The 26,826-nt window shown below is 38.2% G+C and overlaps 1 protein-coding gene across 2 annotated transcripts; it reads right to left on the minus strand.

Moving 5' to 3' along the window:
- On the minus strand, window positions 1–23,181 carry LOC127618897 (shootin-1-like). Of its 2 annotated transcripts, XM_052091599.1 has the most exons (17): window positions 23,057–23,181; window positions 22,022–22,065; window positions 20,001–20,061; window positions 19,511–19,605; window positions 18,012–18,192; window positions 17,796–17,893; window positions 16,250–16,331; window positions 16,072–16,166; window positions 11,884–12,030; window positions 11,378–11,531; window positions 9,640–9,832; window positions 9,452–9,510; window positions 9,197–9,297; window positions 7,052–7,081; window positions 6,753–6,806; window positions 4,335–4,488; window positions 1–396 (listed from the first exon to the last, which is right to left on the minus strand). In XM_052091599.1, the coding sequence occupies exons 1-17, from the start codon at window positions 23,088–23,090 to the stop codon at window positions 248–250; spliced, it is 1,731 nt and encodes a 576-aa protein (XP_051947559.1). In that variant the 5' UTR covers window positions 23,091–23,181; the 3' UTR covers window positions 1–247. The 2 variants fall into 2 exon arrangements, with proteins under 2 accessions (XP_051947559.1, XP_051947567.1); XM_052091607.1 differs by lacking the exon at window positions 7,052–7,081.
- Between the last annotated feature and the right edge of the window lie 3,645 nt (window positions 23,182–26,826).

Raw genomic sequence — 26,826 nt, forward strand, 5'->3', positions numbered from 1 at the left:
GAAAGAATGTCTTTTATTTCTTTCTTAATTCAGTTGTGAATGCTTGGGTCCTTGTTTTTTTTTTTTATCACAGTTTTGAACAGCTGCAAGTTCACAGGGTTAAAGCTTTTGTTCAGCTTTTTGACATTTAACTCTAAACAAATTCCAGGAGGCATCTGGGAAAAGGAAATCAGTGTCTAAGTCATACTTATTTCAACTTCGTATTTCACAATAGTACAGAAGGTCACACTGAAATAACCCTTAAACATCACTTTTCTTCCCATATAATGGACTCTGAAGCCATTATGCGAGAGGTTCTCTTCTCACGGTTCTGCTGAAGCCTTCGGAGGACAGGGGTGCTTCCACTCTCCCCCACCCAGGGCGAAGAGCTTCTGGCTGACACTGGGACGGGTGCATCTGTAAGTGGGGAGGAAAGATTCACTCAAAGTTTTCACGTAAGTGGACGTGTGGAAATGAGGAGGCAGGTTTTAAGTATCTTTGAGGAGAATGTATTTGTTTTAACCTACTTTACAAATACATCTGATACTGAAAATAGCTGCCAATTTTAAAAAATGTTTTCCCCAGAACACTCTCACAATTCCTAATTTGTATCTTTGCCTGGATTTACTGGTATACAGTATATACCAACTAACAAACATACAATATATATATATATATATATATATATATATATATATATATATATATATGTGTGTGTGTGTGTGTGTGTGTGTGTGTGTGATATATATATATATATCTTGAATATGTCTGTTCTGTTTCATTGGCATATTTTTCCCCACTTTTTTAAGCATAAACCTCCCTAAATTTGTTATTTCTAAATTAATATAAATTTATTTAATAGTTTCTAAGGTAATACATTTCTAATTTATTTTTTTTTAATGATTAACTGCTGGGGTGTATACTAATTAAAAAGATTAATAGAAAATTTTAGAAAAGTTATATATATATATATATTTATATATGGATTGGCTCAAGATGGAGCCGAGTATGGCTGCTGCGTTGCGAGCTCCGATACAACACTGCGGTTTATTGTTTGTTCTGTTTACAGTTCTTTGTTTTTTTGTCTTGGATGTTGTCTGCCTTATTGTTTACGACAGACAAACGCTTTTGGACATAGGTTCTACAATTACACATCGAAAACCGGACTTCAAATTCCTCAACGCCGACCCGCTGTTTACAAATACGCCGGCGGAGCCCTTTGTCTGGGCTGCCCAGCCACGGAAACGCAGAAGGAAAAGAGGAAAAAGAGCCGGCGTACTCATCAGAGTAAGACGTCGTGCAAATCGACCCCCGCTACCCAGTATACTACTGGCAAATGTTCAGTCTCTGGACAACAAACTCTGCGAGCTGAGAGCGCGGATCTCTTTCCAACGAGAGACAAGGGACTGCTGCGTTATATGCCTTACAGAAACCTGGCTGACTGCGGTGATTCCAGACTCGGCCATCGAAATCACAGGCTTTTCCGTGCACCGAGCGGACAGAGCAAAAGACCTCTCAGGTAAAAGCAGAAGTGGTGGTGTATGTTTTATGATCAACAAATCATGGTGTGATCAGAGGAACGTACATTTCATCAAGTCTTTCTGCTCTCCTGATCTGGAATATCTCATGCTTCTGTGTCGACCATTCTGGCAACCGAGGGAATTCACAGCGGTCATTATCACAGCTGTGTACATCCCCCCACCAGCCGACACAGACCGGGCACTCAGGGAACTGTATGGGTGTATAAGTGAGCAGGAAACCACGCAGCCTGAGGATGCGTTCATTGTTGCCGGGGACTTCAACAAAGCTAATTTTAAAACAATAGCACCAAAATACCATCAACACATAAACTTCAACACGAGGGGACCGGGTTTTAGATCACTGTTACTCTCCTTTCCGGTATGGCTACAAATCCCTCCCCCACCCCCCATTTGGCAAATCAGACCACTCTTCCGTTCTACTTCTACCTGCTTATAGGCAGAATCTGAAACGGGAAGCACCCACCCTCAGAACGATCCAGTGCTGGTCGGACCAATCAGACTCTGCGCTACAAGACTGTTTTGATCACGCGGACTGGGAGATGTTCCGGTCCGCCTCTGATGACTACATCGAGGTTTACGCTGACAGCGTAACGTGTTTCATCAGGAAGTGCGTAGAGGATGTTGTTCCAACCAAAACAATACGGATATACCCCAACCAGAAACCAGCTCAATGCGCTGTCCTCCGCTTTTAATTCTTCTAACACAGAGGAGCGTAAACAAGCCAGTTATGCCCTCCGTAACACTATCAGTGCAGCCAAATGCCAGTACATGCACAAATTTGAAGGTCAGTTCAACACCACTGACTCTAGAAGTATGTGGCAGGGAATTAATACCATCACGGACTACAAACGGAATAAAGACTCCGCTGTGAACACCGCTGCATCTCTCCTGGACGAACTTAATACATTTTATGCTCGTTTCGAGGACAACACCACCGCCCTCGCGGAGAGAGCACTCGCGGCTGACGCTACAGAGGTTGATTCACTCTCCGTCTCTGTTGTGGATGTAACCCGATCCTTCCGACGGGTGAACATCCGTAAAGCCGCGGGTCCAGATGGCATTCCGGGCCGCATCATCAGAGCGTGCGTGAATCAACTGGCTGGTGTTTTTACGGACATTTTCAATCTGTCCCTCTCCCTGTCTGTAGTCCCCACATGCTTTAAAACATCAACCATTGTGCCTGTACCAAAGCAAGCCACAATCACTTGCTTAAATGACTGGCGTCCTGTTGCTCTGACCCCCATCATCAGCATATGCTTTGAGAGGTTAATCAGAGATTACATCTGCTCTGTTCTGCCCCCCTCTTTGGACCCATTGCAGTTTGCCTACCGCAACAACTGCTCCACTGACGATGCCATTGCATCTACACTACACACTGCTCTCTCCCATCTGGAAAAAGGAACACATATGTGAGAATGCTGTTTGTAGACTACAGCTCAGCATTCAACACCATAGTGCCCTCCAAGCTTGATGAGAAACTCCGGGCTCTGGGCTTAAACAGCTCGCTGTGCAGTTGGATCCTGGATTTCCTGTCAGGCAGACGTCGGATGGTTAGAATGGGCAGCAACATCTCCTCATCACTGACCCTCAACACTGGAGCCCCGCAGGGCTGTGTTCTCAGCCCACTCCTGTATTCCCTGTACACACATGACTGTGTGGCAACACATAGCTCCAATGCCATCTTTAAGTTTGCTGACGATACGACGGTGGTAGGTCTGATCACTGACAATGATGAAAGAGCCTACAGAGAGGAGGTGCACACTCTGACACGCTGGTGTCAGGAGCACAACCTCTCCCTCAACGTCAGTAAAACCAAGGAGCTTGTGGTGGACTTCAGGAGGAAAGACGGAGAACACAGCCCCATCACCATCAATGGAGCACCGGTAGAGAGAGTCAGCAGTTTCAAGTTCCTCGGTGTCCACATTACTGAGGAACTCACATGGTCCGTCCACACTGAGGCCGTTGTGAAGAAGGCTCACCAGCGCCTCTTCTTCCTGAGACGGCTGAGGAAGTTTGGAATGAACCACCACATCCTCACACGGTTCTACACCAGCACCGTAGAGAGCATCTTGACTGGCTGCATCACCGCCTGGTACGGCAATAGCACCGACCACAACTGCAAAGCCCTGCAAAGGGTGGTGCGAACTGCCAGAAACATCATCGGAGGTGAGCTTCCCTCCCTCCAAGACATATACACCAGGCGGTGTGTGAAAAAAGCTCAGAGACTCCAGCCACCCGAGTCATGAGCTGTTCTCACTGCTACCATCAGGCAGGCGGTATCGCAGCATCAGGACCCGCACCAGCTGACTACATGACAGCTTCTTCCCCAAGCAATCAGACTTTTGAACACTTGATCTATCAGGATCAATAATTAGCACTGCACTTTATTAATCTTATATCTCACACTGGACTGTCAACATATTCTCCTCAATATACTACTTCATATATATATATACGTATATTTCATATACTCCTTACTTATTGTATTGTATATTGTGTGTATTGTTTACTGTACATTGTATATAATTATTGTGTTGTGTAAGTATGTGTACATTTGATATGTAAATTGTGTTGTGTAAGTATGTTGTTTACTGTAATTGGTATATGTCTCGTCACTGTCATGACTGCTATGTTGCTCGGAACTGCACGCAAGAATTTCACCTACTATTGCACTTGTGTACATGGTAGTGTGACAATAAAGTGATTTGATTTGATATATTGTACATTTGTTAGTTGATCTAATTGTTATTTGGTTTGTTCTGGCTTGGTTGCTTTGTTTACAGTTTTGAAAATGATCTGCAAATAAATGGTAACCTTTGGGTTTTGATGGAGCTGGTTGAGTCCCTTTGTCATCTCCCATGGCTTTCCTCCTTCTCTGGAGCACCATCTGAAGCTCTGCCTCCCCAACATTACGGCTGAAGCGCATTTTAGAGTCCACCCTCCGAGGGCCAGGCCTCCTTACGGACTCCTGAGGTAAACCAACCAATGAGGTTAAAATAAAGTAATAAGCCACAAAAGGCCACTTTCTCGATTCTTACTATTATTATTATTGAAAATAGTTCTGCCAAGTAATATAGATAAATAGCCTAACTGAAGATTGTTTATGGTTGCCAAGAAATGACATATCTTGCAGTGTTAATATGAATTCAGTTGATGATGATGATTATGATGAGTGTTTATAACCTACACTCAGTACATTTTCACATGGTAGGAAATAACCTTTCACTCTATATCTGCTATAGTGCTACAGTGTAACTTGAAACCCATATTTTATTTTCAGGTCTAAAACATATGAATAAATATAGCTGCAAACAGAAATTATGGGCCAAGAACCTAAATGGACAACAAGCCTATCTGACCTATTGGAGCCGTATGAACCAGAGTGTGGCAATGACATACATTCTTAATGCACATTGCTTTATGAGCCTCCCCAAGTAAGGTTTAAACCTATACCTTTCCCATCTCAAGTCCAGTGCACAATTCACTGCACTATATGGCCAAAACATTAACAGTCACTAAAAGGGAGAGAATTAGCTGAGAGAAAGTTTTTTTTAATTGAATCAGGATTTATGCAACAAAGTATGGTCAATGTTGTAGTAAGACCAATGTGATGACTTGTTAACTGAGGTATAATTTTTAAAACCATCCTTTGCTGGGTTCATCTTTGAATCCATCTAGAGCTTTAACCGTTGTGCCACACAATTGACAAGTCACACTAAAGAGACATACCAAGCTGAGAGTCAACACAGCCAAACACAGCGGTCATGGCCAATATTCTATTTGTGTAACTTTTCATCAAACATACAAATAAACATTCTGTTCAGTCATTTTCTGTGCATCTCAGTAATAGTCAGCGTGTTATTGTAAGAGGAACATTGCACTTACCATACATGAGTAATCAGAAGAAGCAAGATTTTTCTTGCACTAGTAAGGTAAATTATTTTTAACTGATGGTGGTGCTATGGAGTTTAGCCTGGAGACCCCAGGCTTGGTCAAGGGTTTAGTTGTTCCCACCCATATGTGTAAGCCATGTATGGTTTAAACACCCATTGGGGAGAAAGAGGAAGAAGCATAATAATACCTGTAAGCAGCAATGATCTGGGACAAGCCCTGCAACTATACAGTAAGCACAATAAAAAGACCTCCATTGCAACAAAATTTCAAATGTAAGACTTGCTTAGGTGGGAATCAAACCCTGAACTCAATTTACACATATCATCAATGACAATGAGGCTTCCCAAGGTTTAAGTCAACATACAAAATATTAGTTAAGTTATCTTAGAAACTATTGGTGGTGCTGTTTCCAAAATCCAACAAAGCATTTAAAAGAACAACACTTTTTATTAAAATTAAATATGACGGAGAGGCAAATTTGCAGATGTTGGAAATTGTATCCCCAAAAACCTGATGACCCACACAATCCATATACATCATGCTTATGATTTTAGGACAAACTGTTAAAAAGTTATGGATGAAAATAGGCATTTCTGACCCATAGGTGACCCACATTTCTTGACCACATTTGTTGCATGTATCTTGAGATCATGGTCCTAATGAAGTAACCAAGTACTGTATTGTTTTGATATAACAAATAGTTGCCGTGATACTGCCTCACTTCCTGTTTTACGTTGACCTTGTTAACTTTGCATTGGCATAACTTCTAAACTGTAGCACATATTCAAATTCTGTTTGGTCAGTTCTCTGCGGCCCAGTCTGGAGATTATTTTGAGATATTGTTTGGGCGAATCAGACTTAAGGCCCAGGTATACTTCATTTTTGCACAAACCGGAATTGCGTCACGCACACTGTGCGCAGAGCGATCCGCAACACGGACACCCGAAGTATACTTTGGCCTTAAGTCTGAAGGACATTTAAACTGTAAACGTCATAATCCAAGATGGCGGACACTGCAATAGGCAGAGTTCTAGTGACCTCAATTTTTATCTGTGGGCTATTTATGCCCACCCCTATCAGTGTGCCAAATTTCATAATTTTCTACAATAAAGTTCTAAGGGCTGCCATAGATTCCCATTAGAGAGAATGAAGAAGAAGAAGATGAAGAAAAGAAAATGGATACATTAGGTGCCACAGCACCTTGCTGCTTCGCCTCTAATAACCATAGATGTACTGTATGGTGTTGACCTTGTTAAAAGATTTATTCGATAGAATGGCCTGTCTTCTACTGGATGATGGATTGGAACAAATATAGTTGTGTGAGAGATGTTGCTTTACCAGCATCACTTGCAGTTCCAGCACAGCTGATTTCCGGTTCTCAGATTTCTTCTCCTGTAAAAAATAAAAAATAATGCTTAATGCCTGAGTTCTGACAGTGTTAAAATGTTTGTAATTACTTCTTTGCAGTTACTCAATAAGCAAATCATACACATGTTTAAGCAATGTACAGTATATACTGTAAACAAGTTGTGGATGTCCTTGGAGACCAGTCAGTTGCGAGAAAACCTGAAGGTCTGATAGACCATAATATTGTATAATTGTGAAGATATTATATAAAATTATGCTTTACCACTAACCTTCCAAGAATTTTCGTCCTCTGGTCCAGCCTAAAATGAAACCAAATGGCAAATAGTTTCCACACTGCCACTGGCACATTCTTGTCCCTAATATTTAAAGGTGCGCTCAGTCAAATATGTGTTTACTGTATGTTTGCTGACAATTAGGGGTGCAGCATCAGGCAAAAACAACGTCATTGTAAAAAATAATTAATAATTAAGCCATAATTAATTTAATCTGCCATGATTCATTTTATTCAGTGAGTGAAAGCAATAAATTACAAAGGATTATTGAGATAAAGAGAGAATATTTAGCTGGTCGTATGATCTTAATCCATGCCAGTGCCTACAGCCTCTAATGTCCCAGTAACAGTGCCTGTAGCCTCAACCGTCTCAGTGCCAATGCCTGTAGCCACGACTGCCTCTGAGCCAGCTCTCACCAAGTTAGTGGACCTGGACTTGATTCCCGCCCTGACTTCCCTTCCTCCTCCGCTGGCTACACTCAAGACATTTCCTCATCCACCTCCTCCTCCTAGTCTGCCAGCTCCTCCCACATCAACAGCTCGACCATCGGCACAGGTGATTTTACAGGCTTCAATCCCTTTTCAACACCTCTGATCTACGTCCACTCGTCTCCACTGTGGGCCATCAGCCTATCGGCATCACTGGGGTCCTTCGTCCCTCCAGCTTCGCCTTGTTCCATCGGTCACCTGGCTCCGCCTTCGGCTCCATCAGGGACCTCCTTCCCTCCAGCTCCGTCTTGGTCCTCAGTCCCATTGGCTCCGCCTCAGTCCTCCGAGCCTTCGGTGCTGCCTCAGTACTCCGAGCTTCTGGCTCCACCATGGGCCTTCATGCCTGCGGCTACTCTCCGGACACTAAGATCCCCAGTTCTGCCCCTCGAGCCTCTCACAGCTCCACCTCCCTTGTCTCAGTCTCCCATGGCTCAGCCCCTCGAGCCTTGCATGTCTCCGCCTTCCACGGCTCCACATTCCCTGTTTCCAACCTCCACGGCTCTGCCCTCAGAGTCTTCCACGGCTGCTCCTCCAGTGGTTCCACCCGCCCCCCCAGAGACTCCTCCTTCAGAAGTTCCGCCCACCTCCCTCAGAGACTCCTCCTACAACGGCTCTGCATGCCCCTCCTGCCCGCCCCTCCTGACCCAGTCCCTGCCCTGTGGCTGCCCCCCAGGCCCCCGGATCCATTCCCAGCCTTGAAGCCGTCCCCCAGGCCTCCTGATTGTCTCCCTTGGATCCTTCCTCACTTTCTGCTCCACCCTACCCTTCACATCCGTCGTCTGTCTCCCTCATGTTTTCCTAGGACTCTTATTTTGACATGTTTCCCTGTACTTCATCTCCCAGAATTCACTGCCCTCATCACTTCCATCTGTTCCCTATCAGCCTTTTGTTTGTATAAATACCCTCCTGTTTTGTTCATTCCCAGTCAGTTCTTGTATTGTGACAGTTACTTTGTAGATCTGCTAGAGTTTTATGCTTCTTTTTTGGATCCTTGTATAATATTTGTCCACTCCAGCATCCATGATCCTGTGTCTCCACTTTCATCTCTACTGTCAACCGTTACAATATTAGGTGGCATGAAGTCATTGATAATACATTTTAATGTCACAGTAGTTAAGATTTTACATAAAGTCTTGTGCACCCTCATATTTAAACACTCCTCTAAACACCTCCCCCAGCGGCGTGGCTGGTGTTCGAATGTTCACAAACAGTATGCTCAGCTTTTTGCCTCTGACTGAAGAATGAAAAGCACTTTGCTCTGAGTATGATGGACCTTAAAGCAGCTTTTCCTCTGAGACTGATATGATTTAGTGTCTTCATCTCATGTGAGTGTACATCATTTGAAACATAACTTTCAAAAATACTGTTCTACTATTACTATTTCTTTAAAGGTTTAAAAGTTTAGCAGCTATACAAAAATTACAGAGTGCCATTTTAAGTCATATCAATGTGTATTTGTTTGGGAATATCTCATACAAATGTAGGTCTCTACTTACTTTGTCCATAATGTGGTTTGAAGATTCTATTTTATGTCTTTTGCATGTCATGATTATTGCCTCACAGAGAATGAAAGAGGTCTTAGCATGGAGCCTTGATACACTCCTGTCCTCAACAACAGCAGGGAAACATTATTTTATAAAAGGGAGAGTCTCACCTGTGGTGGTTTGATAATAGGTTTAAGAACGATGCCTTTCTTGATTCTCTCCATCATTTCATCCACAGCTCTGGACTTCATATCCTGAGTAATTTTAGGTTCTGTGAGTAACATCAAAACAGCATTCTTTAAATAAGTGCAGGACATACATTGTTTGATATAACTTCAACTTCAATTGGAGTAAAATTACGCGTATAGTTTCCTCATTATGTCTTTATTAATGTTTCATTTCAGAGTTGACATTAGGTCTCTTACCCACAGTTTCAGTTGTATTGTCGCCACCTTTCTTTCTGTTCCTCAAGGCCTTCAATGGGCTAAATATACAAACAAACGTGGTTGCTCGTAAAAACCTTTGTACAATGCACTGTGATTCTATATGAAATGTTTTTGTGTGTTTGAACATCTTGACGTTAAAAGGTGTTAAAAATGTGTTATATTCTCACTCAGTGAAAGTTGAAGATGGAGGAGGTGGTGGTGGTGGTGGTGGTGGAGGAGGAGGAGGGGGAGGGGGAGGAGGTGATGATGGTGATGGCAGTGACAGTGCAGCATCTGAATTTTCACTCTCATCTTTGGGTTGGTCAGATATGAGAGAAGGAAGTTTCTCCATCTCTCTCAGTCTCTCCTGGAGCTGCTTGACTTGTTGTAAAAAATTCATAAATTATAATATAATTTACAATTATAATGTCAATTATAAATTTAGCTGCAAGCAGCGATGATGGGCCCAAGCACAACTGGTCCATTTCCACCTGGTGGCTTTCAGAAACAATGCAAAGTGGACACATGCTTTTGACATTATTCTAAACAATTTTGAAGCAATTTGAGTAAATAGAAGAGTACTATTTTAAAGTCTGTTGTAAGAGACACCCTTCCTGCTGCCAGGTGGTGACGCAATGACCTTGACCCAAAATAGTCAAATCCAAATTATTAGACCCTAAGACTAAACATACATCTAAATCTCGATCTAAATCACACATTGCACACAGAAAATATGCGACACTTCCTGTTTCCCATTTTTGCCATTCATTTGATGCCTTGCCATGGCAACACAGTTCAATATATCAAAAACTGTTCAGAATTCAGCATCTTCAATGTCTTGGCATAATGTTGTCTAAATGTAGTGACAGTCTTATGAATCACCTAGGAGGATTATTTGGACTAGGAGTCCAAAATGGCCAGCTTCCTATTGGGCAGACCTAATGACTATATTTATGAAAGTTGTCCAGCTTGGTGAGAACTATATGTACCAAGTTTGATGATTGTACGTAGGTTAAAATGGGGGTGCTGCAGTGGCCCAATTTAAAAGGGGTGCTACAGACCCCCCCCCCCCCCCCACCCCCAGCCCTAATTGCCAATGAATATGATGTGTGTATACATTTTCATAACATTTTAAGCATGCTAAGTGCCTCAAAAATGTCCAAATACAGGAAGAAATGAATAAAAACAATGAATGCATTGCACTTTCAGTGCTTGGGCCCTAATAAAATAAAATATTTAATATTTCTTTTAGGGCTGCAAATCTATTAAAATTCGAATTAAGCTGATTGAATTAATTAAATGCAAAGCCGAATAATTATTCATATTTACTGCATATTTCATTTGCTGAGAAAAGCCCCCAAATATATACAGTTCAACATAAAGAATACATGATAATTCAAATAATTATTAATTTAATATGTAGAGCCCATAATAAATATAATAATGAAGATAATCAGATTGAAATATATTGAATTTTTTGAGGCAGATGAGTAATTGCGTTCTGTCTGCATTATTTGTAACTAGGACTTGGTAAATTGGGACACCACTCAGAGTGGCACTCTTTTTTGACAAGGAAAGTGAAAACACAAGTGAGTCAAGACATTAATGCAATTAATATGAACACAAAGCAGACTGTAGCAAAACAACGTAATCCCTCCTTTTCATCTCACTATAACCGTCCATTTTTGCTGCGTTGTGACATAAATCATGGCATTTTATATTTTTGAATAATATTTATGAATAAGCATATTTATTAAGCATTTATAACATGTATGTTTAATTTCTCCCTATGAAAATCACTATTTCACCCTTTCAATAATTTATAAATGACTAATGAGTCATCAGTCGACTCCTTTATAAACCCTTTATGAAGGGAGCATTAATATAAAGTGTTACTATAATTTGTGGTACATTTAATAAACATACTTTCCTCTTGAAGAGAAATAACTGATAGTTGTGAGTCTTTCAGCTGAGTCTCCATGTTGCTCTTCTCTTTCTCACTGATCTCCAGCTTTGTTCTTACTGCTGCCAGATCTGACAAAGTATTAAGATCCTCAGTCGGTGTCTGTGATTGTTTCATCTATATCGTGCCAAATTTGAAGAAAGATTCAATTAAAATTATTCAAATAATTATGCTTTACTATTTATTTATTTTTTTTCAATTGAAAATGAGTCCACAAGACCTTAAAAATCCTGACCCACAATCATACTTTTTTTTTTCTTCAGCTTTCAAATTAAAAGTTTTATTACATTTAAAGTTTTTAGGGACAGTAACAAAATAAAATAAAAAGAAAGGAAATTGTTAAAAGAAGTGGGATCTAGAAACATCTTGAGTTGGATTCAAACTTAACTCAGACTTCACACTAGAATAAGCGTAAAATAGTCATGTAGTAAGGTCATGTTATCTTGGATGGATATACAGACATGCTCACCTGATTTTGGTAACAGAGTCGTATCTCTTCCAGAGCTTTGCTGATGTCAGTCACCTGATTTAGAGCTTGTTGTAGTTGTTTCTCAGTCTCTGCATTCTGTACCAAGGCCATGCTCTGCCTCTGGGTTTCCCTCTGTTTCACTAGTATCTGTAGGATTTAACAATGTCACAACATTTGAGACCTCATTTAAATAAATATATTTGTCAAGCAAATTCAATATTTCACCTTTCTCTTTAATACTTTATATATGGTAATTTTGGCAAATGTTGAGTTAGAGTGATATAAAAATTGCATTTATACAATTAACAGTCGTTTATACAGAAGTCACATGGCAAAAAAATCAGCAATGTATTACTATCATATATAAAAGTGACCAAGATCGCAAATGAAAATATCAGATTCATTGTGATAGTTGAGATCTGGGTCATTAACAAGATTGTCCGAAGTGATAAAAATGTGATATGATTTAATAGAAATGTAATCTTTGTGCCCATGTTGAAAAACATTTATAGTATTTTCTAAAAAAACAAAAAAATTATTCAGTGGCATAAAATTAAAATACTTGTCCTGCACCATGAATACATGAGAGTGCAACCAACTTAATCATTCATTTCAAACATTAAAATATGTAAACTTTAAACATATATATTATTTTAACAAATATTTTTGAAAAAGTCCCGAATCAAGAAGTTTTCTGAGGGTTCCTCCATTTGACATGGACAAAAAGTGGAATTTGATAAAAATGTGAAAGTATGATTTTTTCACACCCTGTCATTAGGGTCTAAAAGGGTTCTCTAAAAGGTTGCCACATGAATGCTACCTGAATGTTTGTTACACCACATTACTTTCTTATGGTGAAAAAAGTTGTTCAAATATTAATATATATTTGTTTTATTGTATATATAATAAAATATTGATATATCTCATGTTATTTTTTCAAAATATTTTTGAGGCATCAATATATTAATTTTAGCCGATATTTAAATCAGAAGCCTAATTTGCATGCTTTCCAATTCGTCAGAGGACAAGCTGATGCAGCGCAGTAGAAGGCAGTCCAAAGTTGCAAAGTGATGTTGATGAGTTTACAGGTTAGTGCATGAAACTGATGTAACTGTGCAAACCGATCAATTAGAAATGGCCAAGTTTATAATGCAATTTGTCTTTATTTAGCCATTATTTTAGGTCTTTCATTCAAGCTGTCAAATTACAAAACAACATACTTGTAACTGAAGATTTGTAGGCTCTATGAAAGATACACAATACAATAGATTATGCAGTGATGACTAGAGTAAATCTTTGTCCTTTGATAATGATATGGATCCAATTTAATGAAAAAAAAGCGAGTTGCGCTCCATGGCACATGGCACCATTGTGTGCGTACCTTTGTAGAAAATAATTGTTACGAGTTTTGGAACATGCCACGTCATCTGCCAGACGTGTCCGGCATGCGACCCTCTTTAATTTACCCTGCTGATCTCACTTTACCAAAGTTGTGTTGAGAAATATGTTTGATAAGACAAAAAACTATTGTGCATTGAGCAACCCTATTTATATCTGATTAAATGAATTAAAAGGCATCAAATATAACTTTATATTTACACAGTATATATATATATATATATATATATATATATATATATATATATATATATATATATATATATATATATATATATATAAATGTTCCAAAATATTAATGAATTGTTTTTTTTTCAAGAATTTAATGCGATTTTTATTTATATATTTTTACTGTCTGTAATACAGTAACATGGTGACAGTTTTTGCCCCAGAAAAAAACATCAAACTGAATTTGAACTCATGTTTGAAATTGAAAACATGTTTATAGAGGTGTATTTAAGGACTTAAAAATTTATGTTTTTGTGAATAATATTTATTAATGTGTTTTTTGAATAACTTAATAGATCTGGACATAAAAATGAGCATCACAACATTTACCACAATTTTACTTTGATTTGGAAAAAAACTAAAAATCGAACAAACCACCCATTATGTCCCTGAAATTTTAGATAACAAGAGGCATATTCGTTGAAATGGAGAAACAGTGAACAGGAAAGGGAAGTGAAAGTTCATCATGTGACGATCTGTTTGGACTTTCACTTCTCACCTCCATTCACCGCCCTTTCATTCAATCCCAAGAGCTGCGTCCCTAAACCACCAACCCAGACCCCTGCGGCGGCACAATTATAGGAAAAAGCGTATGTGCTTGACAAGTAAACGGGAGCGTCTCTTTGTGCGATGACGGCCTGTATTTTCTCCCTTTCAAATTAGTCCATCATTAGACCCTCTGTGACTTGAAAAAACACTGAACAAGAAATGATGAATGTGTTTTCAAAACAGAGGGAAAACAGACAAATGAAAGGGGTGGCGATAAAGAATGTCATTCAAGCTGTTTGGTGTGTGGCTGTGCATTCAGAATGAGACTGCGTGGTGTGAATCATCGGGGGTCCCTTTCACAGGTGAAGGCCCCCTGTAGGGACCTCCATTATGTCTGTATCTGAAAATTGGGAACAATATACACAAAGGCAACAAAAGAGATGGCAGATAGGAAGTGCCAAACAAGGACAGGGGTTTAAAGAGCCACAAATGTTCAAATTGCCATCTTGATGGGTGCTAATTACTGCAGGAAGAGATGTGGGATGCAAAGACGGATGTCGCTTATACTGTATGCTGAGATGCTCAGTTAGATTGAATGAATACTAAACTTACTGGGGTTAATAGGGCCAGCTGGTATGGTCAACGTGTCTTTGTCTTGTTTCATGTTTGTTTCACCCATGCAGGTTTATAATCGCAAGTGTAAATTGAACCTTGACCAAAAGGGAACGGACTACTCCTCCTTCCATTTACTGTCTATTTATTAATTCAGATAGCCTTGAAACAGTACTGTACAGTTATGAACAAACACAATCTGTTTGAACTCATTTCATTGAACTCCATTGTTCTTCTATATATTGAATACATCATTCAAACATTCATAGTGTATGTGGGGAAAAGTATGTGAACCCGTAGGCTAATGACGCCAACAAAAGCTAATTAGAGTCTGGAGTTGGCAAACCTGGCATCCAATTAATGAAACAAGAGTAGAGGTGTGGGTTAGAACTACTTTGTCTTATAAAAAGCACTCAAACATTTTGAGTTTGCTATTCACAATATGCATCTACTGATGTGGGCCAAGCCTAAAAGGGCACGCTGCAGAATGCTCAATGAGGAAAAAAGAACCCTAGAGTGACAGCTAAAGACTTGAAGGAATCATTGGAACTAGTTCTAGTTCTAGAACATGAATCTACTTCACGGAAAACATTAAACAGGCATGGTGTCCATGGCAGGACACCACAAAGAAAGCCTCTGCTTTCCAACAAAAACATTGCTGCACACCTGAAGTTTGCCAAGGACTACCTTAACACTCCACAACGCTACTGGGAAAATGTTTTGTGGACTGATGAATCTAAGGTTGATTTGTTTGGGAAGAACATGCAGCACTATGTATGGTGTAAAAATGGCAACACATACCGACATGAACACACCATCCCAATGTTGAATTGCAGAGGAGGGAGCACCATGATTTGGGGCTGCTTTGCTGCTTCGAGGCATGGACCGCTTACCATCATTGAGGAAAAAATGAAGTCCCAAGTTTATCAAGATATCCTACAGGACAATGTCAGGGTGGCTGTGCACCAGCTGAAGATCAGTAGAAGTTTGGTGATGCAGCAGGACAATGACTCTAAACATCGAAGTTTGGAGTGGCCAAGTCAGAGCGCAGACCTTAACCCAATAGAGATGCTGTGGAATGTTTTCCAGACATCCTAAGAATATAGCTGAGCTGAAGCATTACTGTAAGGAAGAATGGTACAAAATTCCTTCTGATCGTTGTGCACATCTAATCTGCAGCTACCTGAAATGTTGAGGTTGTTGCAGCGAAAGGAGGATCGCCTTGTTATCAAATGGAAGGGTTCACTTACTTTGTCCACGGCTCTGTGAATGTTTAATGATATGTGTTCGAGAAAGACATGAAAGATTAGAATTGTTTGTGTGTTGTTAGCTAATGCACTTTGTGTTTGTCTATACTTGTGACTTTGATTAAGATAAAATCACATCACATGTAGAAAACCAGCTAATTCCAAAGGTTCACATACATTTCCTTGCCATTGTATTCCCTGATTCAGAGATTACCTGGTGTGCAAAAACTTCAGCATGTTGTCTGAGTCCCTGCTCCATTTCAAGCTTTTGAGACATCTCTGAAAACTCCTCTGTAACAAGCTGGGACACTACAAACACACACAGAAAACCACTGAGAATCTGTTACGTGTATGTGCTCATCAGTACAGTAAAACATCTGATCATCACTCACCTCTCTTCATTTTATTCACAGTTCTACTCTGCTTACTGAGCTTCCTCAGAAGGGCCTCCTTCTCCCCAACCTCCAGCACCAGCTTAGCAGATTAACAGTTTAACATTTAACTTTTAATGTGAAATTACACTTTCAAACACCTTTAAAAAATGTCAACCCATTAGTAATATGTCATGGCAAAGACCAATTATTGACCAACATTGTTGTTTTGTGCATGTCAAAATTAGGAACAAATGCAATGTCAGAATGCAGCATAATCTGTCAAATATATCAAATAAAGAGTCAAATATTTTACAATCATAATTCATTATTGCCATGTGAAAGACATGTTTGTTCAAATAATATAAACAGGGACATTAAATATTCTAATGTGTTCATTTCTTGTTCATTTCTAAATGTAACCTTATTACACAGCTTTCTGCAATGTTTGGTTCTGATTGGTCAATTGTGTCATTCTGTTGCCAAATATGTTTGTGTAATAACCACTAAATTATATAATGTACTTTTGTCCCAGGCAAGCGATTAACTGTAGAACTGTGCTTGTTTCCGTGCTCTTTCTGTTTACATAAAATCATTTTAAATATATTTTTAATATCCATTGACTTTTTTTTATCATTGTAACATTTTACATTAAATATACCTTTGTTAAGAGATTTTAAACAGGTTCATTAATGACTAATAATTAATATACAATTGCATTATAAATCATTAAAATGTGGTTATTACAACATGGATGACTTTCATGAATAATATACAACATTGCAATACTTGCCAAAAAAGTGAAAAATTTTACCTGACATGTTATAAATGCTTAATAACACTTATTCTACATTAGAAACCTATGTACATAAAGTTCAGTATGGTTTAATGGTCCTCAGTCTTTATATATATATGATATATGCTGCGAATGAGCATAAAGACATGAAAAGCGTTTTTGCAGAGGACTTTAGGTAACCATAGGACTAGGTAAATTGGGACACCACTTTAGGAACCATTCTATTGACATCAATGCGAAAAGTGATAACTCAAGTTTGTCAAGACATTACATTTATTAATATAAACACAAAGTGGACTGTAGCCAAATTAAATCTCACCTTTTAATTTCCCAAAAATAGTCAAATGTTTGCTGCATTTATGGATTTGATTAATATAAGAATTGATACGTGTATTTATTAAGCATTTATAACATGCACATTAAAATTACAATTACGTGGCAAATAATGAAAGTCACCCTTTTTATTTATGTTGTATAACTGCATATCAATGATTTGTACTGCATTTGTAAATGGCTTTGCACAAAAGTTCCCTTGTTAAGGGTTTATAAAGGAGTTATGAGTTAACAATTTATATATATATATATATATATATATATATATATATATATATATATATATATGTAATGTAATGTAATAAGCGTACAACATCATGGTGGTGATCACCCTGTCTTTCTTTGTTTTGTGGGTCCCAGTAAATTTAGAAAGTGCAAACATTTCCCAGATTACCCTTAATGTGCCTGAAATGTCCTGAGCACACTTTGCCATTATACCTTTTCTTTCAGATCTTCTTTCTCTTTCTTAAGGAGATCCACCTGTTCACAGAGTTGAATTTTCTCGCCAAGTAACCGGTCAACAGTTGACTGTAGCTCTGCAATTACAAAACACAATGGAGAAAGAAAATGAGCCAAACTATTATTGTCCATCCTCTGTCTTTTCATGGACAAGCTTATGGGAATGTTCATTTTTAATTGTTTTTGAAGTCTCACCTCTAATTTGATACTGACTCATCAGAAGCGGATCTTCATCGCTCTCTTCCTCAGTACTCGACTCTGGCCCGGGGTCAGCTTCAGGGTCCAGGATCAGGACAGAGAGGTTTTCTGGAGTCTCAGGAATCAGGGGAAGTATGGCTTGGCTTTTCCTCTTTAATGTTTTGAAATCTTTTGTCACCTGTGTGTTCAAATGTCACAAAGGTCCTTAGATAATCCTCATCCCATTTTTCCCCCCTCACATAACATTATTGGCGCCCAGGGTCAGCACTACAGGCTTGGCAAGCTAAACTGTTATATTGGACCTGACAACTTAATTTCATCCCACCCTTGGCCCCGACCACTGGTGCTTTAGTTTGTAAACTTAGAGATAAGGACAAACAAGGCCTAATGTAGCCTAACTATTCCTGAACATCAAAGGGGACCCACCTGGACTATTTTATATTATTTTTGTATTTAAACATGCACAGACAGACGTCTTTGACCGATTGATACATATCTTGGGCCACTTTTTAAAGAAGCAATGTCAAGCTACAACTCTGAAGAGAAGACGGTCTCTGTCATTCAGCTGCTGCCTCTTAATGTTTTGAGCACAGATACATCATGGATGCATTCTTTCACCCATCTGTGCTATTTTTAATTGTTGGTATGAAAACATGCACTGGATGGTCTTCTTTGACCGTTTAGATGCGTTTCCGTCTATGTGCATTTCAGTGCAGGATGATACTGGAAACTGGATGTGGATGTGTCTTCAGCGTATTTCAGCATGGATTGGATGTTTTTCGGCTCATATTAATGTGGATTGCTTGTGAACCTGTCATAAAATGATTCAAGCTTTGCAAAGGAATTGTTATTGATGAATGGGGCAATTAAAAACACTTGGACCCAATGCAAAACAGTAAGTAAACAGTTTAATTCATGAATATTTCAACACCGGGTATGTCCATTGATGCGACACAATGGAAAAAATGTAACTAAATTAATACTGTTTCGAACAGTAGTGTATCCTGCCATAGGCGATATAGACGAATAAAGTAGCCAACAAAATTTGCTACACTTACAGTACCAACTAAAGTGATAAAATTAACAGTTGTTTTGGTAAATTTAATGCTAATGTGTGTGACTCAGATACATATAATGTGAAAGTGTTTATTTCATTTATTTTACTTTAAAATGGGCAGCCCAGGCAAGTTTTAATCACTGCATAAAAAGCCAAAGGAGGCTGACAGCATCAAGTAAACTGACCATTGAAAATAGATTTTCAAAAGACGCATTGCTTCCGCCCAAAATGTGTCCAAAAAAGGTATATTAAATTTGACTCCTTTCTCATTAATAACCAATAAATAATCTGAGGCAACATGTGTGAAGAAAGTGACATTTAGCCAAATATCAATGAAACCCAAATTACTGTAGGATCTCAGAATTTCACAAGGGGATGTGAATAATCTTGAGAACAAACAGAAGGCTGTTCACGTGTGGGAAAAGGGAAGTGTACATACTTTCAGTGCAAAGGCCTCTGCGGTCTCCCTGCAGGAACGTTCGATCTGAAACTGCATCTCCAACACATCCAGTTCCTTGAGCAGTTGAGAAGAGGCTAAATAGCAAGTTATACAAAGGAACATTGAGTCTTTAAAGGAACACATTTGAACAAAATTCAACATATTCCCTGACACTTCAAATTGCTTATGTTGCACAGAGATCTGTCAAGGTTTCAGCCATGAACATCCTTCAATAAGATGAATGCAATGATAGTCGAGGTCTCAGATGAATATATATACGTATATATATATATATATATATATATATATATATATATATATATATATATATATATATATATATATATATATATATATTTATTTATTTATTTATTTATTTATTTATTTTCAAAAATGTCTTTCTTGTTGGAACTCAAGTATAATACTTTACAATTATGCATTTGTTTCTTTGGTGATATTTAAGGATTTTGCAGTACCACTGATGACTCACCCTTCTCCATCCTTGACAGCTTTTCATTTGCATCATCTCTCTCAATCTCCAGAATCTCACACTGTATAACAGATTATAAAATAATAAAAATATAGACGTATTTTTAAAAATGAAGGACAAAGATTGGTAGCACTTCACAGTAATGATAAAGGTACTCCACTAAAATAAATTCTGCTCTAAATGTAATGTTTGCGATTAATTTGAATCCAATCATAATTGGCAGAAATTATGCACTGCTTTTTTCCAACTTTTCAAATCTTTTTAATATACTTTTTATGCATTATTATCATTCACAGTGGCAGGTTTATGATTTCTGAGGCCCCAAACAACCGACCAACCTGGGGCCCCATTTAGAAAAGTTTGCTTAAAAAATTACATAAAATTTATTTTATGTATTTGGAAAAACTGACCTGAAAAACTAACCATATCATGTCAGAATGACAATCTAGTACCCCAACGTGTATTTTCAAGCTGATAAAAATCTGATGTCCTTCGTATCAGTCTTTGATGCCAAACATTTCTCATTGAAAGCAACACGCTTGCAAGAGGCCTCAGAAACGTCAGACGTCAAAGGCTGCTTTTGGTGTCCACCTACGTGCTGGGCTTTTGCACAATTGGCAGTATTTGACGCCTCGGCAGCAAGAACTGGTTGGAACTCTTCATTTCACTAGTTGTAATGATTTTATTTAAAAATTACTTAGAATAAAACTTTTTAAATGAGGAAAAAAATTACTGAGTGAAACTTGATACAAAATATGAGTAACTAATTATAACCAGAACACAGCTACATTCAAAAATTATTTTGATTACTGAAGAAATTACTTTGCAATTTATTGTCATTTGTTCCATTTAATATTTAGTCTTTTCAGTTAGGAAATGTTTATCCATATACTGTATGTTACATTCATATGAGCAGACAGAGAAATAAGTTTGAAGTAAGTTTGGAGGAGCAGAAATAGAAATAAATTGTCATTTGAACATTTAGCTTTATGCTAAGCTAAAATACTATTTTTAGCCATTTTACATGCACCAGTTACAAGGCACATTCATATTTTTTTTTTATCCTTTGATATTAGGGCAAAAATGTTTGTATTGTTTTTCTGTTAAAATGTGCTTTATCTTGTTTTAGAAACAACACTGCATAAGATATTTAGGTTTTTCAGAGAATGTATTTTTAACATGTGTATTTTGTCTCACTGTACTTACAGAGTTTTTTTTTATAGTCAAAACAAGTTAAATCTGCCAGTGCTGAAGAAGTAATCCAAAGTATTTAGAATATGTTACTGACCTTGAGTAATCTAATGGAATGTGTTACAAATTTCATTTTGCTGCATGTATTCTGTAACCTGTAGTGGAATACATTTTAAAAGTAATCCTCCCAACCCTGTATATAATGCAATAGTGACTTATTAGTCATTAATGAACCCCTTTATAAACCCTTAACAAAGGGAACGTTCATGTTATGTGTTAGCCAAAGATTCAGAACTGAAATATGGATGAGAATTATTGGCATTGGCAATCTTTGGTGTGCTCAAAACAGCTTGCTGCCATATGTATACGATGTACAAGAAGCAATTTTCTGAGAATATCCAGATGACCTGCAACATTTACCAAATCAAGCAGTATACAACAGATCTGGGTGTGAAATACAGTTTTAAACAATGTAATGCACACAACACTACCCATTTATAGGTTTTTAAAATCAGCTGTGGTTTATAAAATCTCCTTCTTGACTCATTATTTGATTGGACTGCCATGAGTTGATTCGCTTTCACACAAAATTGTATTAAAAATGCAAAATAACCATATTTATTTTCGAGATGATAACTGGAAACCACTCGTTGAAATAAGCAAGCAAAATAGTGAGGTACACCTACTAGTGAACACACTACTGTTTAAAATTTGAATTGATGAATATTGAATTTTTTTAAGAGTAAGCTTTATACAGTGTATAATGCAGTAAGCAGCACATTAGTACTGAACACAGCATTCAATATTTCCAGATATGTCCAATTACGTACCTGAATGTCTCTCTCATCTTCTGAGGTGCCCTCCTCCTCAGAATCTGTTTCAACAATAGTACATTTTATTTTTGGTTATCTGTGTCATAAACAATGTTTACTGTGTAAATATATATATCAGCAGTTACAATAATATTCAAACCAGCCCATCTTGCACCAACAAAAATCCATGCGATTATCTAATCAACCAATCGTGTGGCAGCAGTGCAGTTCATAAAATCATGCAAATGCGGGCCAGGAGCTTCAATTAATGATTATCTAAGCATCAATCATCAGAATGGGGAACAAATGTTATCTCAGTGATTTGGACCGTAGCATGATTGTTGGTGCCAGACAGGCTGATTTGAATATTTTTGTAACTGCTGATCTCCTGGGATTTTCATGCACAACAGTCTCTAGAATTTACTCTGAATGGTGCCAAAAACATAAAACATCCAGTAAGCGGCAGTTCTGTGGATGGAAATGCCTTGTTGATGAGAGAGGTCAACAGAGAATGGCCAGACTGGTTCGAACTGACAAAGTCTATGGTAACTCAGATAACCACTCTGAACAATTGTGTTGAGAAGAATGTCATCTCTGAATGCTATTCTGAGATGCGCTGTTTTGGCGGCACGAGGGGGACCCACACAATATTAGGCAGGTGTTTTTAATGTTGTGGATGATCATTATATATCATATATATATAAATATACATTTATGATTTCAAGTGGATAGTGCACAGAGTGGATAGAAGCAGCAAAAAGTGTACATGGGAACTCCATTAATACTGTTTAAAAAGCATGCCATGATGCACCTCATGAAGCTGATAGTTCAGATTTCTTTAACTTTTATGGTCACTACATATTTTCCACACTTCCATTTGTGTTACATTTTTCACAATAGTGCTATTTTTGTACTTAATTATTTTGTAACAATAAAGAATATGTAGTTGTTTCCAAACCTTATCAGAAGTGCAATGTCACATTGCCATTTTTTGCAGTTTAGAATATCAAGTACATTTTCACAGAAACAATAAATAAAGTGATTGTATCCTACCTGAAATTCTGACATCTGATCCAAGATTCCACATTATTATTATTTTTAGACTAGAAACTGATTAGAAACTTTGTGCTTCTGTCTTCTAAAGCCCTCTCTGTCGTTGTATCTGACAATGCACACAGTATGGAGAACTAAAAGTGAATTTATGATAGCTCTGGTTAAATGCTTCCCATTTTGTTACGTACATTGATAAAAAAACAAAAAGAAATCCATTCTGCCTGGCCTTTTATGGCTAACTGAATCAACAATAGCTTTTTAGAAAGAAAATGATAAAATTAGATTTAAAATTTTCTTCAGACCACCTGTGTTGCATTAATAGTCAATAGTCAACAGCCAAATGCTGTTCATATCATTTATGTCCATATGACAAACTCTGTAGGATGAGTTACAACATGAAGTTTAATATTTAATGTTAATAGTTTGTTCAAATCTGTCACCCTGATATATGTAGTAAAAATATTGATGACTGAGAAAACACCACTAATAACGTCATTGGAAGGAAAGTGATCATTTATTACAAGAGAAAGGCTTTTTTGAAAGCAACAGTCCTTGTTCAGTGACTTTCAAGCTCCATAAGATTGTGTGAATGAATGCAATTTAAACCAAACAAACTAAAAAAAAAATGCACTTGGAGGGATAGTTACTAATGCCCTGCAAAGGCTGCATTTTACCATGTGGAAATAAAAAAGGTTTTGTGGTCTTGAGGTTGCTGAATCCAGTTGCTAAACCATTAATACAAAGAACTTTGTTGTAATACCCAAAGAGCAACAATACTTACAGTACTTGTCCCAAGCAACCGTCCAACCGGGGGCCCCCTTTCGACATCCAGTGGGAGTGGGGAGATCTGGCTCCAAAAAGTATATCTCTCAACATTTTTTAGCCTGTTGGTGATATTCGATATACACTGATGAGCCAAAACATTATGACCACTCACAGGTGAAGTGAATAACATTGATCATCTCCTAACAAGGCCACATGTCAAGGTCTGTGTCGATTAGATGGTGAGAGAACAATAATTTCTCCTAGTCAATGTGTTGAATGCAGGAGTAAAGACCTGAGCTTTGACAAGTGCCAAATTGTAATAGCCAGACGACTGGTAAGAGCGTCTCTGAAATGACAAGGCTTGTGGGGTGCTTCTGGTCAGCAGTGGTAAGTACCAAGTTACAGAACATTTTAATGATGGTTATGGGAGGAATGTGTACTTTCATTAGGTTGTTTCAGCCACACTGCACACATTGTTTGGGAATGATTTGAGGAACATGATGAAGAGTTCAAGGGGTTGCCCTGGCCTCCCAATTCTCCAGATCTCAATACGATTGAGCATCTGTGGTATGTGTTGGACCAACAAGTCCGATCCAGGCGGTCACATTATTTTGGCTCATCGGTGTATACCTCGATAATAGTTTATTTGATCAGAAATGACACAAAAGTGATTTTAAATAATATTTTTTAATGCATCCTAACAGTCATTGTAACCAAGCAGATTCAAAATGTTTAATGAAATAAAAATCAAGTTAAAGATAATGAAGTCAATTATGTTTTTCACTAAATGAACACAAGGATGAATGGTTTTAAATCTACAATGTAATAAATATAATATGCAGTAAAGTATTGAAAATAAATATTTACCTATATATATATATATATATATATATATATATATATATATATATATATATATATATATATAATCAAAAGTAACTAATGCTAAAAACTAAGTCGGTATCTGGTGTGGCCACCAGCTGCATTAAGTACTGCAGTGCATCTCCTCCTCATGGACTGCACCAGATTTGCCAGTTCTTGCTGTGAGATGTTACCCCACTCTTCCACCAAGGCACTTGCAAGTTCCCAGACATTTCTGGGGGGAATGGCCCTAGCCCTCACCCTCCGATCCAATAGGTCCCAGACATGCTTAACGGGATTTAGATCTGGGCTCTTCGCTGGCCATGGCAGAACACTGATATTCCCACTGATATGGCTGGAGGGATTGTCATGTCAGGATGAACGGTGGATGGCTGCCGTCCGTGAGGCGAGTAGGGACTGGACTCCCCGACCGCCTGAAGTGATGGAGCCGCTGCCAGGGGCGGTGGAGAGCCCTGCCACAGTTATGTATACTCTGCTTGAAAGCTTCATTTTATTTAGTTGACCAGCTATTGGAAAGCTTGTTTCTAAAACAACCAGGCCAATTTAACTGTTACACTTGTGTAAAATCACCATGCAACAACTGCTTTATGCAGCACAATGAGCTAGTATCTAACAGCTAGCGGTTGTGTTATTGTTCTGGTCAGTTTGTGTCGTGTTTAAGAGGATTTTATGGCAGTAGAGGTGGCACAACTATGACGATCAGCCTATAATCACACCCAAGTTAAGGTGGCATTAAACTGCAATGGAAATGCAAGCTCAGAAAAGTAAAGCGAGTACAGTTGAGGCGAGTCGAACCATAACGTGCAGTGGACAAGTGCCACCAGATGTGCTCTGCACCTTCAACCAGAATCATAAATAACAAATTCACTTTGAAACATACTACTTATCAGATAAACATAAACTAATAGGATGGATAAAACAGACCATTCTACAGGTGTTGTAACATTTTACAACACCTTCCTGATATGTGTAGTGCTACCTCAGTACTTGACCTGTAAAGCTGGTACTTCAATGCTAAAAAATTCTGAAAATACAAAAACAAAACACAGGTCAGGCCATGTGAGGGGTGAAACAAGTGTCTATATTTTATTTTATTTAAGATTTACAAATTTCAAATGTGTAAAAACATTATACATTTTTCAATATACATGTTACAATAAATTAATTTGTTAAATATATTAAATACAATGTATTAAAATTAGCACAGAATGCCCACATCAAGAGCTCTGTCCTTCGGAGTGAGTAGGGCATAGGGCAAAGGGAGGGTAAACAAACCAAGCAAACCAAACAATAAAACAACAAACACAATATGCTTAATACAAACAACAATGATTCCAAAGTCAGCAGTACAGACCAGAGTGATGGTATGGTAGTGATAAACAGGAGTGTGATCCACCAGGCAGTCCAAACAGAAGTGGAAAAAAAAACTGTCCAAACAAGCGGTCCCTGATGGAGTGATTAAACAAACCGCTGCTCAACCGCTCTCATGGAGCAGATCACAGATAAACATGTGGCGTCAAACACGGAGCACAAGCACATGGCAGTGGGAGGAAATTTGTTTAGTTTGAATACAAGGATGTCCATCATATGGATTTATGTATTATGAGATGGATATAAACACAGACTAAAAGAATATTCATATTCGGCAGCTGTGGCTCAGGTTGTAGAGCAGGTTGGCTGCTAATCGCAGGGTTGGCTGAAGTGTCCTTGGGCAAGAAACTAAACCCCAAGTTGCTCCCAATGGCAGGCTAGTGCCTTGCATGGCAGCTCTGCCGCCATTGGTGTATGAGTGTGAATGGGTGATTGGGACACAGTGCAAAGTGCTTTGGTAACCTCTAAGGTTACCATAAGGTTACCAGACCACTTATATATTTGGTGTAAAGCGACAGCACTTAGTAAACAAACTTACAGTATCCAAGATGATAGGTGTCAGTATAGGGTCTAAAAACTACTGGGATTGGGAACTACTGGGAATCTTGCTGAGTGCACAATTAAGCAAATTATTTTTGTAAAGGTAACCTTGATATAAAAATGTATATTGAAATGTTCTTATTTACTCAACCCCATGCCATCCAAGATGTGAATGACTTTCTTCAGCAGAACACAAAATATCTATGCTCTGT

This window comes from Xyrauchen texanus, chromosome 2, assembly GCF_025860055.1.
Source record: "Xyrauchen texanus isolate HMW12.3.18 chromosome 2, RBS_HiC_50CHRs, whole genome shotgun sequence".
In the NCBI taxonomy this organism is placed as follows: domain Eukaryota; kingdom Metazoa; phylum Chordata; class Actinopteri; order Cypriniformes; family Catostomidae; genus Xyrauchen; species Xyrauchen texanus.

Bases quoted from the DNA above. Each gene is read 5' to 3' on its own strand.
- LOC127618897 (XM_052091599.1), bottom strand. From the start codon at position 23,090: ATGTGGAATCTTGGATCAGATGTCAGAATTTCAG. The intron at 6,807-7,051 runs GTTAGTGGTAAA...TATTTTTTACAG, and splicing joins AGGACGAAAATTCTTGGAAG to GAGAAGAAATCTGAGAACCG. The intron at 397-4,334 runs GTTACCATTTAT...CCCCACTTACAG, and splicing joins AGCTCCATCAAAACCCAAAG to ATGCACCCGTCCCAGTGTCA.